A 13,867-nucleotide genomic window follows, 5' to 3' on the forward strand; every position below is an offset into this window, starting at 1 on the left:
AAAGGTGCTGCGAGTTGTGAACTGAAATCTGCTCTAAATTCAAGAGTTCTTAAGGATGGGGGAGGGCTGTAATGAAACACCTGTTTGCTGACTTAGAAATTACAGGTGTTTTGAATTCTTGTCATTCCTGACACTTCAAAACGGGTGACACAGTAGTGTCTGGAGCTTTTTCCACCTGTCCCTCTTCTCCTGGCCTGGCATGTGCAGGTCTGGAGGCTCACAGCTCGGGTCACTGGCTCTGGGTGCTTCCCAGCGTCTGTGAACTGCCACCTGAAAGCAAAACAGGAATAGAAATGATGTGATTGTAGCTTCAATAGAAGCTCCGATGGCTGTTGAGAAATGTGTCACTTTATTACATGTCTCAGACCAGGTCTTTTACTCTGTGATTTTTCTTTCTTTCTTTCCACGTAGGTAGTGTATCATCCTGAGCAATGGCCCCCTTTTTACGGATATCTTTCAACTCCTTTGAGCTGGGTCCTGTGCAGAACCAAGGAGAACAAGTCCAGCCTTTCTGTGCTATCAAGATGAAGGAAGCTCTGACTACAGGTGAGATTACTAATGGGGATGCTTTTCTGAATATCAGTAAATTTTTGGGGAGTGCTGTAATCCTGCTCAATCTGTGAATGGCAGGCAGTCCTTCTCCTCCTGTCACGCCAAGCGCCTCAACGGGAGCTTTTCTTTTGGAATGGGAGAAATGATAATGGCTGATTTCTCTACCCCCACTTTAAAGCAGTTAAACTTTTAAACATACTCACTTCTTTGTTGGTATGCAGGACAGGAGGCTGGGCTGCAGCAGGTTTGAGGGAACTCTCCTCAAGTACAGAGCAGCCAATGCCCTTTCCTGGCCTGGAGGATGGGCAGGGATGAGAGGGGCAGTTGTTGTAGCTGCACTACTTGGGCTGAATTGTTTCCTTGAAATGACTCTCCCTGAAGGTCCTCAGCACAGAAACACAGACTGAGCTGTGCTGGAAGGGACCCTCAATGATCACGGGGTCCAGCTCCTGGCCCTGCATGGGTCCAGCCCCAAAGGTGCTGTGCTGAGAGAGCTGTCCAAAGGCTCCTGGGGCTCTGGCAGCCTTGGGGCTGTGCCCACTCCCTGGGGAGCCTCCTCAGTGCCCCACCACCCTCTGGGAGGAACCTTTTTCTGCTATCTGACCCAAACCTGCCCTGACACAAATTCAGGCCATTCCCTCAGGTCCTGTCCCTGTCACCCCAGAGCAGAGATCCGTGCCTGTCCCTCCTCTTCCCCTCGTGAGGAAGCTGTAACTGCACCAAGGTCCCCCTCAGTCTTCCCCAACAGAACTGACCGAGGGACTCACCAAGCCCTGAGCCTTCAGAGACCTCATCTCTACAGAAATTGCTCCAAAGGTTTATGATATTTGTGACTTTAGGCTAGAGTACACCACTGTAGCCAAACAGGATGAGAGGGAATTGCTGTATGGGGCTAGACTGCAGATCTCTAATCCTGCACCATGGCTCTAGAGATTCACAAAACATCAAAGAATGCTGAAAAGGGTGAAGTTTCTTCTTCCTCACAACATGATTGGTTTTTTCCCTTCTTGCTGAGGGTAAAAGCTGCATTTAAACTGGAAATACGAGGCAGGGTGCCTTTTCCAGAAGTTGTTATCATCCAGCAAATGCACTATTCCAAAGAAGTAGTTTCCCAATCTGCTGGGAGAACCTCTGAAGAAAAGGTGTTGAAGATGTTGCAGCTGCCAGAATATGTGGAGAAATGAAAGTAATCTAAATAAATCCACTGGGGGTTTTTTCCAGCCATTTGCTTTTGAAAAGTAGGATTGTCCCAGTATTTCCCAATCTTTGCCTCCATGTGTCTTTGACATACTGAAAAAGAGGGAGGAGGGGAAACTGCTTGGAGAGGTGAGTGATTGGAGCAATCAGGAAAATAATCTGATGCTCCTGTTGTCAGTCTGATGAGATCTGGAACAGCTTTATGTTGGATTTGAATGCTGAAACACGATCAAGGAAAAACTTATTGTCTAGGGAGAGAAAAATCACAGAGCTTAATGATTAGGCATCGGGCCAGTTTGCAAACATGTGATGTGTTTTGAGGTCAGGAGTGTGAGCAGAGAAGCCAAGGAGGCTGAAGACAGCAGAGGCAGGAGCAGTGCTCCTGGAGGTGCTCTCTGCTGACACTCCATCGTTCATTTGCAGACAGGGATTGTGGTCCAAACCTTGATTAGTGTGATTTTAATTACAGAAGTTGCATGGCCGGGCTGGAAGCTGCTTCCAGGAACTGAGACATCTTCTTTATGTTTTACGTAGGGTAAAAACGTTTAGAGTTGACTGATGAAGGCAGATATTAGTTGGGACACAGGAGTAGGGAGGGGAGAGGCCTGTGGACAGACTGGAATCATTCTTTCCCATTCTAAGAATCTTACCAAGAGTATTACCAATATTTACAAACTGCTGCCGTTTCTGCAAACCCCAAATTACTGTCAAAGGCTCTGCAAATATGCAATTTCTCCTCTTGCCAAGGATGCCTCCTGAATTGTGCCTTTTTGATGAAGGACTCTGTCTTTAGCAATCCAAAAAGCAGCCCAGTGTAAAAGCCTTGCTGTGCAGCCTGCTTTTTATCCTCCTGCTGCCTTTGTAGTCTGTCCTAACAATCTCTAAAGAAGTGTGAAGATGTGGCACTTGGGGACATGGTTTAATGATGGCCTTGGTGATCTTAAAGGTCTTTTTCAACCTAAACAATTCAGTGATTCTGTGACAATATTTTCAAGCTTTTTCATAGAAGAGGGCTCTGGGACTAGGTTTGCACTGTGAAGGACTTGAGCCTTCTGTCTGCACAGTGCCTCAAATTCAAGAGAGAAGCTTTTGACGGAGCAGAGGAGGAATGCTCAAGTTTGGTTTGCATTGGAGAGGGGCTCAGGTGGCCATTTCTGAGCATTTTGGAATGGCCTTTGGCACGGGGCTCCGGGCTGCGCTGCTGCTGGCAGGCATTCCCCAAAAAAGCAGTGCAAGGACACCATTCCCTGTGCTTGTCTGCAGAGCTCAGCACAGCTGAGTGGAGTGCATCCAGCAAGCTCCTGATGAATCAACACTGACTTTGCCTCGCGTTTCCAGGAAGATTTTGAAATACGAAGTGTCCAACAGACCACACTGCAGCTTCCTGGGGAAGGGTCCAACTGTTTAATCTGCTTTACTGTGCCTTGATATCAAAACAGCAGATAGATCGTTCAGAGCTGGAGAGGTACTTAGAAAGCACTTGTATTGCAAAAAAAAAAAAATCTTGATAAATAGCAGAAATTGTGTAGAATGCAGAAAATGGTATTCAGTTACCTGGGCACAAATGGAGAATAAATTGGCTTGGCAGCAAATCAGAGGAAAACTGGGAGGTGGTGCCAGAGTCACAGTGAAGAGTTGGATGTGCTTTTTTAGGAGGCACCATCACTTTGGATGTGTTGATGGGACTTAGAGGCCCAGATCTAGAAATGTGCCAAAGCTTGTCATAGGTTGTGCAGCCACTGACTGTTCTCTGTGCCCGAGATATGGACAGGAAGAAATCAGTTTAATGGGTACCAAGAGAGACTGAAGCTGTGTATTGGAATCATAGAATACCAGGCTGGAAGGGACTTCAGGGATCATCCAACTTTTCTTGGCAAAAAGGAAAAAAAAAAAAAAAACCTATCTGATAAGAATAGTGCAGCTCTGTAAAACTCCTAACAAAGGAGTGTGCTGAGATGCTCTTAAGGGAAACCAGAGAAAAAAGAAGGGGAGAATGGGAAAAAAGGGACATTTTTTGAGGTAATTTTAGCTTTTTTGTTATTCCTTAACTACACAAGGTCTGCATGTACTACAGAGGACAGATAAAGCCCTGAAATATCCTATAGAAAGTAGCAGTCATGGCAGAGTACAATGCAAAGGAGGGTGACTTATGAGTACAAGTGAAATGCTGGGATAACTTGGAAGTAGATTAATGAAATGTTGAAGCCTTTCATCTCTCAGACACTGGTTTCAGTTTAAGCTGGGTCTCTGTGAGGTTTATCTTAATTTATCTTACAGCAGTAGGTATTCAGGACGATCAGAGGACACTCCGTGGAGATTTATACCAGAATGGAGCCGTGCAAATATTCCCTGTCAAGTTGTGACTGACTAAACCAGTTTATGAATTCCACATCGGGGTTTGTCCCTCCTGCTCTCTGGCTCCCTGTTAACCCCTTCACTGCCTTTGCAAGTCCACCAGGGTGGGCTTTGTCATGAACCTTTGAAATGAGTATTTAAACCTTGTTCCAACAACAGTAAAAGTAGCACTAACTCTGCTTTTAGTTTCAGTACAAGTATTCCCTCTTTTATTTTGTTGAGTTTAAACATTAGACCTATATATACTTTACAGTTTCTGTTCTTTTTTTTTTTTTTTTTTTTTTTTGTGGGTTTAAGAGAGAGGAAAAACTCTGGTTCAGAAGAAACCCACCATGTATCCCGAATGGAAATCGACTTTTGACGCCCACATTTACGAGGGCCGGGTGATCCAGATCGTGCTGATGAAGGCAGCAGAGGAGCCGCTGTCCGAGGTGACCGTGGGCGTGTCAGTGCTGGCAGAGCGGTGCAAGAAAGGCAATGGCAAAGCAGAGTTCTGGGTAAGGAAAAGGATTCATTCCTCAAAGCTGCTGACCTAGTTTTGTTTCTTTGGAGCTGAAGGAATGCCTCGTGTCTTTTAGGCTTACAGGTTTTCCTTGGTCAGTAGAATCTCCCTTGTATTCACCTGTTACATTTGGGGGTTTTTTCACACCTTAACTTGATCTCTAAGACAAGAACAGTTATTCAGAAGAGTAAAAGGTAATAGTGATAAGATTTAGCCAGCTCAGTGGTCTCAAATCCTCTGCTTATTATCCACAGAATGGGTACCACCATCATCATTGTTAAACTTTCTCTGAACAGCCTGTCGTGAGTTGGGCAGAGGTCATGGCCAGCAAAGACACCACCTAGCATAGCCTGTAAGGTTATTTTTGTGTGTGGAGTGGCATTAGCAGCTGTAACTGAAGTTTTGGCCTTCTGTAAACTTTGCTGGGCAAATGCTGAGTGTCAGACCCCGCCTGAGAGATGACCTCAGTCATTATCCCAGCAGGGTGATGGGATTTGTGGGGATGTGTTCTTGGGTGTGTCTGATGTAACCGTGGTTTGGTTTTGTCCGGGGACTGGGTTTTTCATCCCAAGTTGTATTTAGTGTAACCCAGGAGTACTTTGCTCTGTGCTGAAGTGAAGATTGAGTCACTCTTAATGTGATTAAGAATTTCTTATCTTTTGTGAAGGCAGCAGTTTAAGAATTAGTGGCTGCTTTCTGAGCACAGGAACTGACCTCAGCCATTGGCTAAAAAGACACTTTTTTTTTTTTTGCTGGTCTGTAGAATTTGCCACAGAAACCGTGTGTAATGGTTTTGAGGAGGAAAGGAAAATAAATTTTGATTGTACCACTTTATTTCACTGCCAGCAACAGCATTTGATACCACTATGGTCTGTACTCTCAATAAACACATAAAGGATTGTATAGACTTCTTTTAAAACTGGCTTCCTGTGCAGATTGGGTTTACTAACAGTAAAAACAGAAGCCAACAAACTTCTTTGCACACGCGGGGAAGGGACGTGAACAAACAACATGAACTCTGACTGTGCTGAACCCCTGCAGACACATCAAACAATGCAGCACACGAGTCAAAGCAAGGGAAGAAAAGCCCCTGACTCAGCTGCAATAGTGAGAGATGGAAGAGGATTATAATCAAATAGTTATTGAATAGTGACTTTGATAACCTAGAAAGAGCTGTTTAAATTCCTGAGAGATGCCGTCAGCCACACACCTCACTCTTGCTATCTTTCTTTCCACAGCTTGACCTTCAGCCTCAGGGGAAGGTGCTGATGGCTGTGCAGTATTTTTTGGAAGATGCAGGTAATGTCAAGAGTTTGTTTTCAGTCACTTAGGTGAAAAAAGGGGGTTTTTGGCAGAACACGGGATGTAGCTTACTATTGAAAATATCACATGATATACTAAGTAGAATCTGATTAATTAATTTTATTAATTTGCTCCCTAGGTGGTTTTTTTAGAGTTTTTTGTTGTTTTTTTGGTCATGATTTTTTTTTGCTTTGTTTTGTTTTTGTTTGTTTGTTTTGTTTTTGTTTTTTGTTATGTGGACTCATGGCAGGATTTATTCATTTCTAAATGCTATTGCATTTAGGCACTTTTGGGTCTTTAATATGTCTGTTCTTATGTTTTGATGTGATAGAAGATATATTCTCTGTTCATTTTTGGCTGCAAAGCAGTTGAATCTTTTGCTCTAGTTTATATGGGAAACTTTTTGTGAGTTTCCTGGGGTTCAGACATCCTCTTCACTAATCACAGAAACTGATTGGAGGAATGAGTGAATGGTTAATGTTAAAATGCAAATCTGGTCAATGATCTGTACCAGTGTGAAAAGTGAGCAGCCTGTGTCAGAAAGCTCCACAGGCTCTTTGGAAATGACCTAGGAGGGAAGCTTCAAGTCCCATAATAACCCAAGAATTCTGGCGTGGGTTTGTGTGTCTGGGGAGTCCTTTCCTAAAGGAAACCTCACAACTCACTTAGCTTGTAGGTAAGACTTTCCCATGCCAGAAGTCAGGAAAGCGTTATTTCTTGGGAATAATATTGTAATTATATTATAACTGGTCTGCCAGATGAGCCTACCACTCTTATAAGGTTTAATAGGACGTGTTGATAAATAACTGAAAAGACTAAGCAGGAAGTTTTGAAGCCTTGGGTGGGTTTTTTTCCCCGCAGTTCTGCTCTCTAGAACAAGTTCACTGTGAAGGTACCATACATTTTTGTACCATCTGTGCAGAAGATACTGAAGATAGAATATGATGTGCATAGGTTGTGTTTCTCAGGTGAAGTTTTGTCTTTGTGATGGCAAAAGTTACGTTACATGCTTGTTGCTTTGGTGTCTATGAAAAGCCAACACTTTTAAGCAAAATTTTAAAAAACACAGTCTTTTTTAGACTTTAAGAGTCTGCAAGTGAGAGCTTTTCTCAGGTTTGCATTTAAACTGGTGTGAGTCATTATATTAGAAATGATCTTGGTCATTGTCATAGTTTCCTGTGCAAGGCTGTTTCATGGGGCAGTGGTACTATGATCACACATATTTAATGAGGTATAAGAAATCCATTTCTCCTGGACATCCAGAAGTTTCTCAAGCAAACCCATACAAACCCAGTTTCTGTGTTTTCAGTTGTTTGTTTAATGAGGCTGAAGCGTATTTCCTCCTCTCCCCACAGACGTGTGGGAAAGTAGAGATAGCATAAGTGAAAACCTTCCATAATTTATTATTAGTTGTTAGTGGAAAGGTAAAATACTTGTGTGCTGAAAGTACTAAATTAATTTTACTCAGTAATCAAAATAATTTAAAAATAGACACAATGTTCTTGCAGTTCTTTTCATTGCCTTTATTAGGGATTGCAGATGGTGGTGGATGAAGCCTTTAAATACCAAACAGATCATTAAGTCATGCATTTATATTCTAATTGGCAAGTTAATATTCACATCTTAATGCACTTTTTTAACCTTCTACTTTGCAATGACTTACTGTTTACCCTCTGCTTTATGTGAAATTAGTCACTGATACATTTTTGGTTAACTAAACCACAGAGGTGGTGGAAATTGCCTTTCAAGACATTTATACATCTAGATTTTATGAAGGAAAGCCACTCAGTCTGATCTTTTCATGTGAACACTGCGAATATCAATACTTTTTAACAAACTACTCCTCCTCAAGGTTGCAAACCTCCCTTATGTCAGTGTGTAATGCTGCTAAATAGGCAAACACTGATTTTTGGCTCATCACTGCCCTGCTGTAAACATTCTCTCCGGTTAAATTAGCGCTTTCCAGTGTGAGAGGACTCGATCTTGGAGGTCTCTTCCAACCCAGTCATTCTGTGATTCCTTCTGAGGGCAGGGAGGTTTGCTGGTGCATTGCAAGGATGTTCCCCAGGCTGCTGAAACCCTCAGTCAGCAGCTGAAAGCTCAGAGACAGTTCACATTCCTTCCTGTGCATTGTCATTTTGTTCTCCCCCTGACCTGCCTTTGCATACAGGACTCTATGGTAGCTGTGCTTCTAAAATACTGAAAAAGGCTCGTTGTGAAACTGGTATTTCAATTGTTCCCTGGTTTATTCAAAGGCATTGCTGCCATTTGTATCTTGGAGTTATAGGTGGTACCTTTTGTTTGAAAATCTCCAAGCACTTCACAAAAGGGACTAATTCTTTCTTTGGCTTGTATTGCAAACTGAAGCTGCTGTTTTTCAAACATTTCTTCTAAGGAGCAAACATTCTGCTGCCTTTGGAGAAAACTGCTTTCCTCTGCTGCAGTGGTGCAGAGCAGAGAAATAAGAATGTTACTGCTCCTTTAACAGTTGCATTCTTAGAGAAAAAACAAAATCACAATATAATTTTACAGAGTAAAAAAGCTGGTACTAGTGGTTCTCCCATGGTAGACTACACTGAGACTTTTCACTTGAACATGCTTTTTCCAGATTGAGGTCTGACCAGCTAATTTAGAGCTGTATATGAAAAATCTTGCCAATCTTAAAGATTTTTTTTCTTCCTAGACCCTATTAAATGGGGACTGCAGAGCCCTGACTTAGAGACGCCAAAGAACTTTTTCTGTCCTGTGATTTGAATGTGAGCTTGTGCCGAAAATACAAAAACTTTTCTCCTGGCACGTGAAATGTGAGAACGGGGTGTTCGAAATTGTTCTCCTTCTACCCCTCCTTCTCTCGCTGTAGTATTGAAACTAGGTTATAACTCTGTAAAGCAGCTTTAGATTTAATAGGTGGGAGTTGCAATTCCTTTAATGCTTTGCTTGATCTTTGTTTATTCAAATGTGGCTCATGACCTCCTCGAGTAAGAAAGCGCAGAGCCTCCCTCTCCTGAGTGTCTCGTGCAGTGTTAGCAGCTTTGGGAGCGTGCTTGTGGCTTGAACTCTGAATTGCTGTTCTGCTGGCTACAGCTTCCTGCAGGAAAGGGGCAGTGAATTTTTTTTTTTCCTTAAAATGCCATTAGAAGTACCAGAAGGTGAGTGATTTGCCCGTGAACTTTTGATATCTCAAGTGTCTGACTTCTGGGAGAGGGTCATGAACCAGAGAGCTGCATGTATTTTGAATTTGTTGTTCTCTGTGTGTTGGGTGCTAGGGAAGCGTGCGAATTCTGAGTTATCAGTGAAAAATAATTAGAAATTTGCCATTTCTCTTTGTATATTGTATAGGCCTAAAGTAAGATTTGAAGAAAGTATCTCTGTGGATGGGGTGTGTTGTGGAAGGATGGTCACATTTTTAATAAATAATAGCGATGAGGGCTGAAGAGCCAGAACAAAACCTTATCATTGTACATGGGGGTGTTGGTATGATTTAATCATTTAACTGAGGAAATGCTGTTTCCAGAAATTCGGCTAACGTGGAGCATTCAGCGGCACCTCACGTCTGCTTTAATCTGCACCAGAAGTGCAGCTGCTTGAGTTTAACGCAAACACCTGCAGGCTTCATCTTCTGAATTTTCTCTAGAAGAATCAGACAGTTGCAGATGTAGTGATTCACAGATACCAGGTCGGTGTCTGTGGTTCCCAAGGTAGCTAACGTCTCGTGTGGAGCACGGAAAATCAGATATCGTCTGTACCTTTAGTAGAAGTTTGGTTGAGATGCTGTGTCTTTAAAAGCTGGTTTTACTGTGTAATTTGAAAAAGAAAGAAGATCTGTTTTCCAGTTTATTCCTGTTTTTATCCCCACAAATGAGATACCAGAGGTTTCTGCAGAAGTATTTATCAGAACACTGAGCACGGGCTGTGTTCACTGCAGCTCTGGGTAGCTGGGAGCTCTACAAAGGCTGGAAGGGGGTTGGTTTGGGGTTTTCCTAATCCTGGATTGAAAAGCAGGGCTTGTTAAAGTTGCTGTTTTGTTCTACACTTTTCTACCAGGCTGTTGGTGTCAGTAATGCCAGGAAAGGTTACTGACACACGTACTAAAGCAGCTGGAGCAGCAGCAGGTGCTGGCTCAGGGGCCACAGCAAGAATTCATCCTTGATTTGCTCAAGGCCAGCCTGGATGGGCTCTGAGCAACCTGTTCTAGTGGAAGTTATCCCTGCCTGTGGCAGACATTGGAGCTAAATGCTCCAACCCAAACCTGTCAGAAATTAAACCCTCTTTAGATGGGCAGCATGAAGACTAGGATGATTTAACAGAGCAAGTTCATGTCACAGAACAGTAGGCTTTTGGGAAACTCCTACTTCTGTAAGTGGTTTCTTGGTTTTTTGGGGTTTGGCTGGATTGTGGGTTTATTTTAACAGGAGATCTTTAAAGCAATCTTCTCCAGTTCCAGGTTAAAGAGCAGTTTGCCTCCGAGACAGTTCAGGCTGAGAAAGTCTCCTTTGTCAGGAACAAGCTTTCCCTTTTAATGATTGCTCTGAGAGATTAATATTTTTCTTGACCTGAAGGTGCACTTAACTTTCAAACAAAGCCAAGTGCAAGGCTGCAGAACAGCAGGAGGAGACAGACACTGAACAGAAATGTTACTGGGGTTTGTAATTTATTATTAAGTTTCAGGCAAGTCTCAGCCTGAGCAACCAGCTCAGAAGATTCCTTTCCTGTCCTTGTTTGAAGTGAAGTCCTGGCTCCCAGTCTCTGGCAGTAGCACTTTGCTCTTCACAAACAGCACTGTGAAATGAGCAGGTTAAAATGAAAAATGAACTCTGAAGATGGTAAATAATTTTTCAATTCTCTCTTTAAAAAAAACCAAAAAACTAGTAGGGTTATCCTGAGACTGATTTCTTTTGTTCTTGAACTTTTGAGGTTCAACTGAGACAATGTGACACCTCACCTTGGGGTTTATTGCAGCTCAGCAGAGCCTCAGCAATTTTATTTTAGTAAATGTTTGCTAGGCAGTGGATTGGGTGTTGTGTTGGTGGCTGTGGGGACTGTGAAATGTTCAGCAGGACAGCTGAACAGAGAATACAGGGGGTGTTTACAGCAGTCTGGGAGCTGCACTGTCGATTCAGTTTCTTCGTGGAGTTCTGGGGGTTGGTGTCACATCAGCTGCAAGTTTTGAGAAGGGACCTTGAAATACGTGAACGTGACAGTGATAAATATTAACCACAGCTCTCAACAGAGGAAATAGGTTATGTTTAATGGTGTGTGCTAGGTCCAAAATGATTAATGTCAATGTTAATGTCAGTCACCTGGATCCTAGCTCCTGACTCAGCTCTTTCTGACTACGACGAGCATTTCATTTATGGGAATCCTGGCTTGCTTGGAGGGGCAAGCAAAGTTTTTTCTCTTTGTGTTTCTCCATCCCCCCATCTCCACCCTGCTTCCATACAATTGGTGTGAAAGTTGCTTCCCTGCAATTGTTGACTGTCTCTGAAATTAAGTCTTTATTCTGCAGTTAACTCCGTGGTTGGCTGAGCTGCTTAAAACTTTTCTGGAGCAATACACATTAAAGGCAATTTACACATTAAAGGCAACTTGTTAAGCGTGCCCACAGTAAATTGAAATTGTGTCATAATTTCAGAGCCACCTCAGCTGCAGATGAACCTGACTCACAGCTGCTCTCCAAACCTCTCAGCTGCTTCTGATCCAGACAAAAATGTTTTCAGCTATTCTTTGTTATATTGGTTGGTTTTGGCAAAGGCATCTAGCAAGGCAGCTGGTCGTAAAGGATTTTTCCTCATTAAAGTATACTTAAAGAAAATGTGGGGAAAAAAAAAAAAAAGAGGGAAAAAAACCCAAATGTATTAGTTTATATAATTACCCTCTCAAAGAAACAAATGTCAGTCTCACATATTTATCTGAAGTTTGATATCGGGGGGAGGAAACACTGGCATTTCTCATAGATTGATCAAGTTCTGTCAGAGACTTCTGCATGCAGTGTCAGTAATTCTAAATTGCTCCAAGCATTTCAGCACAAGGTGTTTGTTCCTCACCAAACACTTGGTTTGCTTGTGTTATGGACTTTAGAAAGGCTTTTGTCTGGTGATTTTTTTGCATCCCAGGTGATCTCCTCAGAGTATTGGCACAAGGCAAAAGGCCTTTCTCTGCTTTGTGGCTGTCACAAATTAAATTAAATTAAATCCCTTTGGGAAGCCATCCTTCACTGCAGCAAACGATGTGAAGCACTGCTGCCCCTCAAGCACCTCGCTTCCCCTGCACCTCACAAGTGTGGTTTCCCTGAAGCATTTGGGGAGCAGGGGTGAGGTCTGTGTGTTTGCTCAGCAGGATTAAACAGATTGCACAGCTTGCAGACTGCCACAAGCTGAAGTGCAGCAGCTGATGAGTTTGTGTTGGATGATTTCAGCAGCCTGTTTGAGCAAGGAAAGCTAATCCTGTTCCTGGAGGGGCAAGGGTAACTCCGGGACTGTCACAGTGCACGCTGAAAGGTCCTTTTCAGAGGCTGTCAGGATGGATTTTTCTCTGAACCAGGTGCCCAGTTTCTCAGAAAAGCACATTACTAAGCAGTGGCAAAACCTGGAGACCTTTTTTGAACTTTCTTTTCACCAATATGCCTAATCTTTCCTTAATCTCTGAGCTGATGATGCCGTTTCTTTTCCAAGCCAGCACACAGCTGCTGCAGTGTGGCTGCTGCTGGCTCTGACAGATAAATTAGTTTAGGACACTCGGAATGGTGGCACATGACAGATTGTATTCCAGGTTCAGCACTCTGGTGGAATAGCTGTGGTGGCAGCCAGCTAAGAAAAATGACAAGAACCAAGTGCTTCTAGCAGCCAGAAAACCAGAGCTCCTGGGTAACGTAGTGAGCTCAGGCATTGCAGTGAGTGTGACTTGGCAAAGGAAACAAATCTGCTCCTGTCAGTGCGAAAAGCAAGGCTCCCACTGATAATGATAAAAGGCAGCAGTGCAACGGAGCAAGTTTTAAAAAACTGTTATATTGACAATGGGAAAAATGCTCTTCTGACTTTTTCCTTGCTCCATTGCTGTGGAAATTTCCAGCCTGCGAACAGCGAGATCCTGCTGCCCTCAGATTTACAGCGCTTCGGAGATGTGAACCATTCCACGTTTCTTCCAGGCTGGGACCCACAAGCTGCTGGCCAGAGCTGATGGAGTTGATCAGCTCCTCGTTGCCAGCTCCAGCCTTTATCTTTTCCTGCTGGGTGGGATTGTCCCTCAGCAGCTCCTTTCAGTTGACAAGAAATGTGTTCTCGGGTTCAATCACCAGTTACCCCATCTCTTGATACGTCTGCATTGGGTCACCTCTGCTACAAACCCCTAGGACTTTAAAAATGCCTAATTAAGACTAAATAGTCTGAGTGTGTCTCAGTCTTGTAGCCACAAATACTCATTTTTGTAGGAGAAACTCAGAAGCTGCCTTGGAAATGAGTGAAAATAATCATAACCTCTAACAAGGATCTGTATGAGCTGGCTGGACTTGGAGCCTGAGAATTTGTTTGTTGTTTTATTTCTTGGCTTAATGCACCACCTGATTTCTGTGGGATCCAGTATTAGATGCTACAGTAGATGGGAGCAGGTAGTATTATTATAATACTAAATACATGACTCCATGGGGGCGAAAAGGGGAAAGGAATGCGACTGAGACTTGTGGAAAGATAACACATGGATGTTATGAAACAGCAAAATGGAAATGTCTAACTAAAAATCCATTTGTCCTTGCTGCTTAATGATCCTGGAGGCTGGAAGAAAGTCATCTTGCAGTAGGATGGTCCTGTGGTCCCCCAGAAGGTCCTGCAGCAGTTCATCCGAATTTCTGCTGTAGTCCTGGTTCAGGAGGGTGTGCAGCAGCAGCATGGAAAGGCTTCTGCTGACCCTCCTGCTTCCAGTAAAATATTTATTCATATTAAACATAAATCACAGAAGAGAAATCAT

At 43.1% G+C, this 13,867-nt stretch overlaps 1 protein-coding gene across 2 annotated transcripts in view; it reads left to right on the forward strand.

The window, feature by feature from the left end:
- PRKCD (protein kinase C delta) overlaps positions 1-13,867 on the forward strand; it is a 60,851-nt gene that overhangs the window by 33,994 nt on the left and 12,990 nt on the right. For both annotated transcript variants that reach the window (XM_040076665.1, XM_040076664.2), the window contains exons 2-4: positions 412-546; positions 4,402-4,601; positions 5,845-5,905. In XM_040076665.1, coding sequence (XP_039932599.1) covers positions 432-546; positions 4,402-4,601; positions 5,845-5,905 — 376 coding nt within the window. In that variant the 5' untranslated portion in view covers positions 412-431. The remainder of the gene's footprint in view (positions 1-411; positions 547-4,401; positions 4,602-5,844; positions 5,906-13,867) is intronic.

The sequence above is a fragment of the Hirundo rustica genome, chromosome 12 (assembly GCF_015227805.2).
Source record: "Hirundo rustica isolate bHirRus1 chromosome 12, bHirRus1.pri.v3, whole genome shotgun sequence".
Classification (NCBI taxonomy): domain Eukaryota; kingdom Metazoa; phylum Chordata; class Aves; order Passeriformes; family Hirundinidae; genus Hirundo; species Hirundo rustica.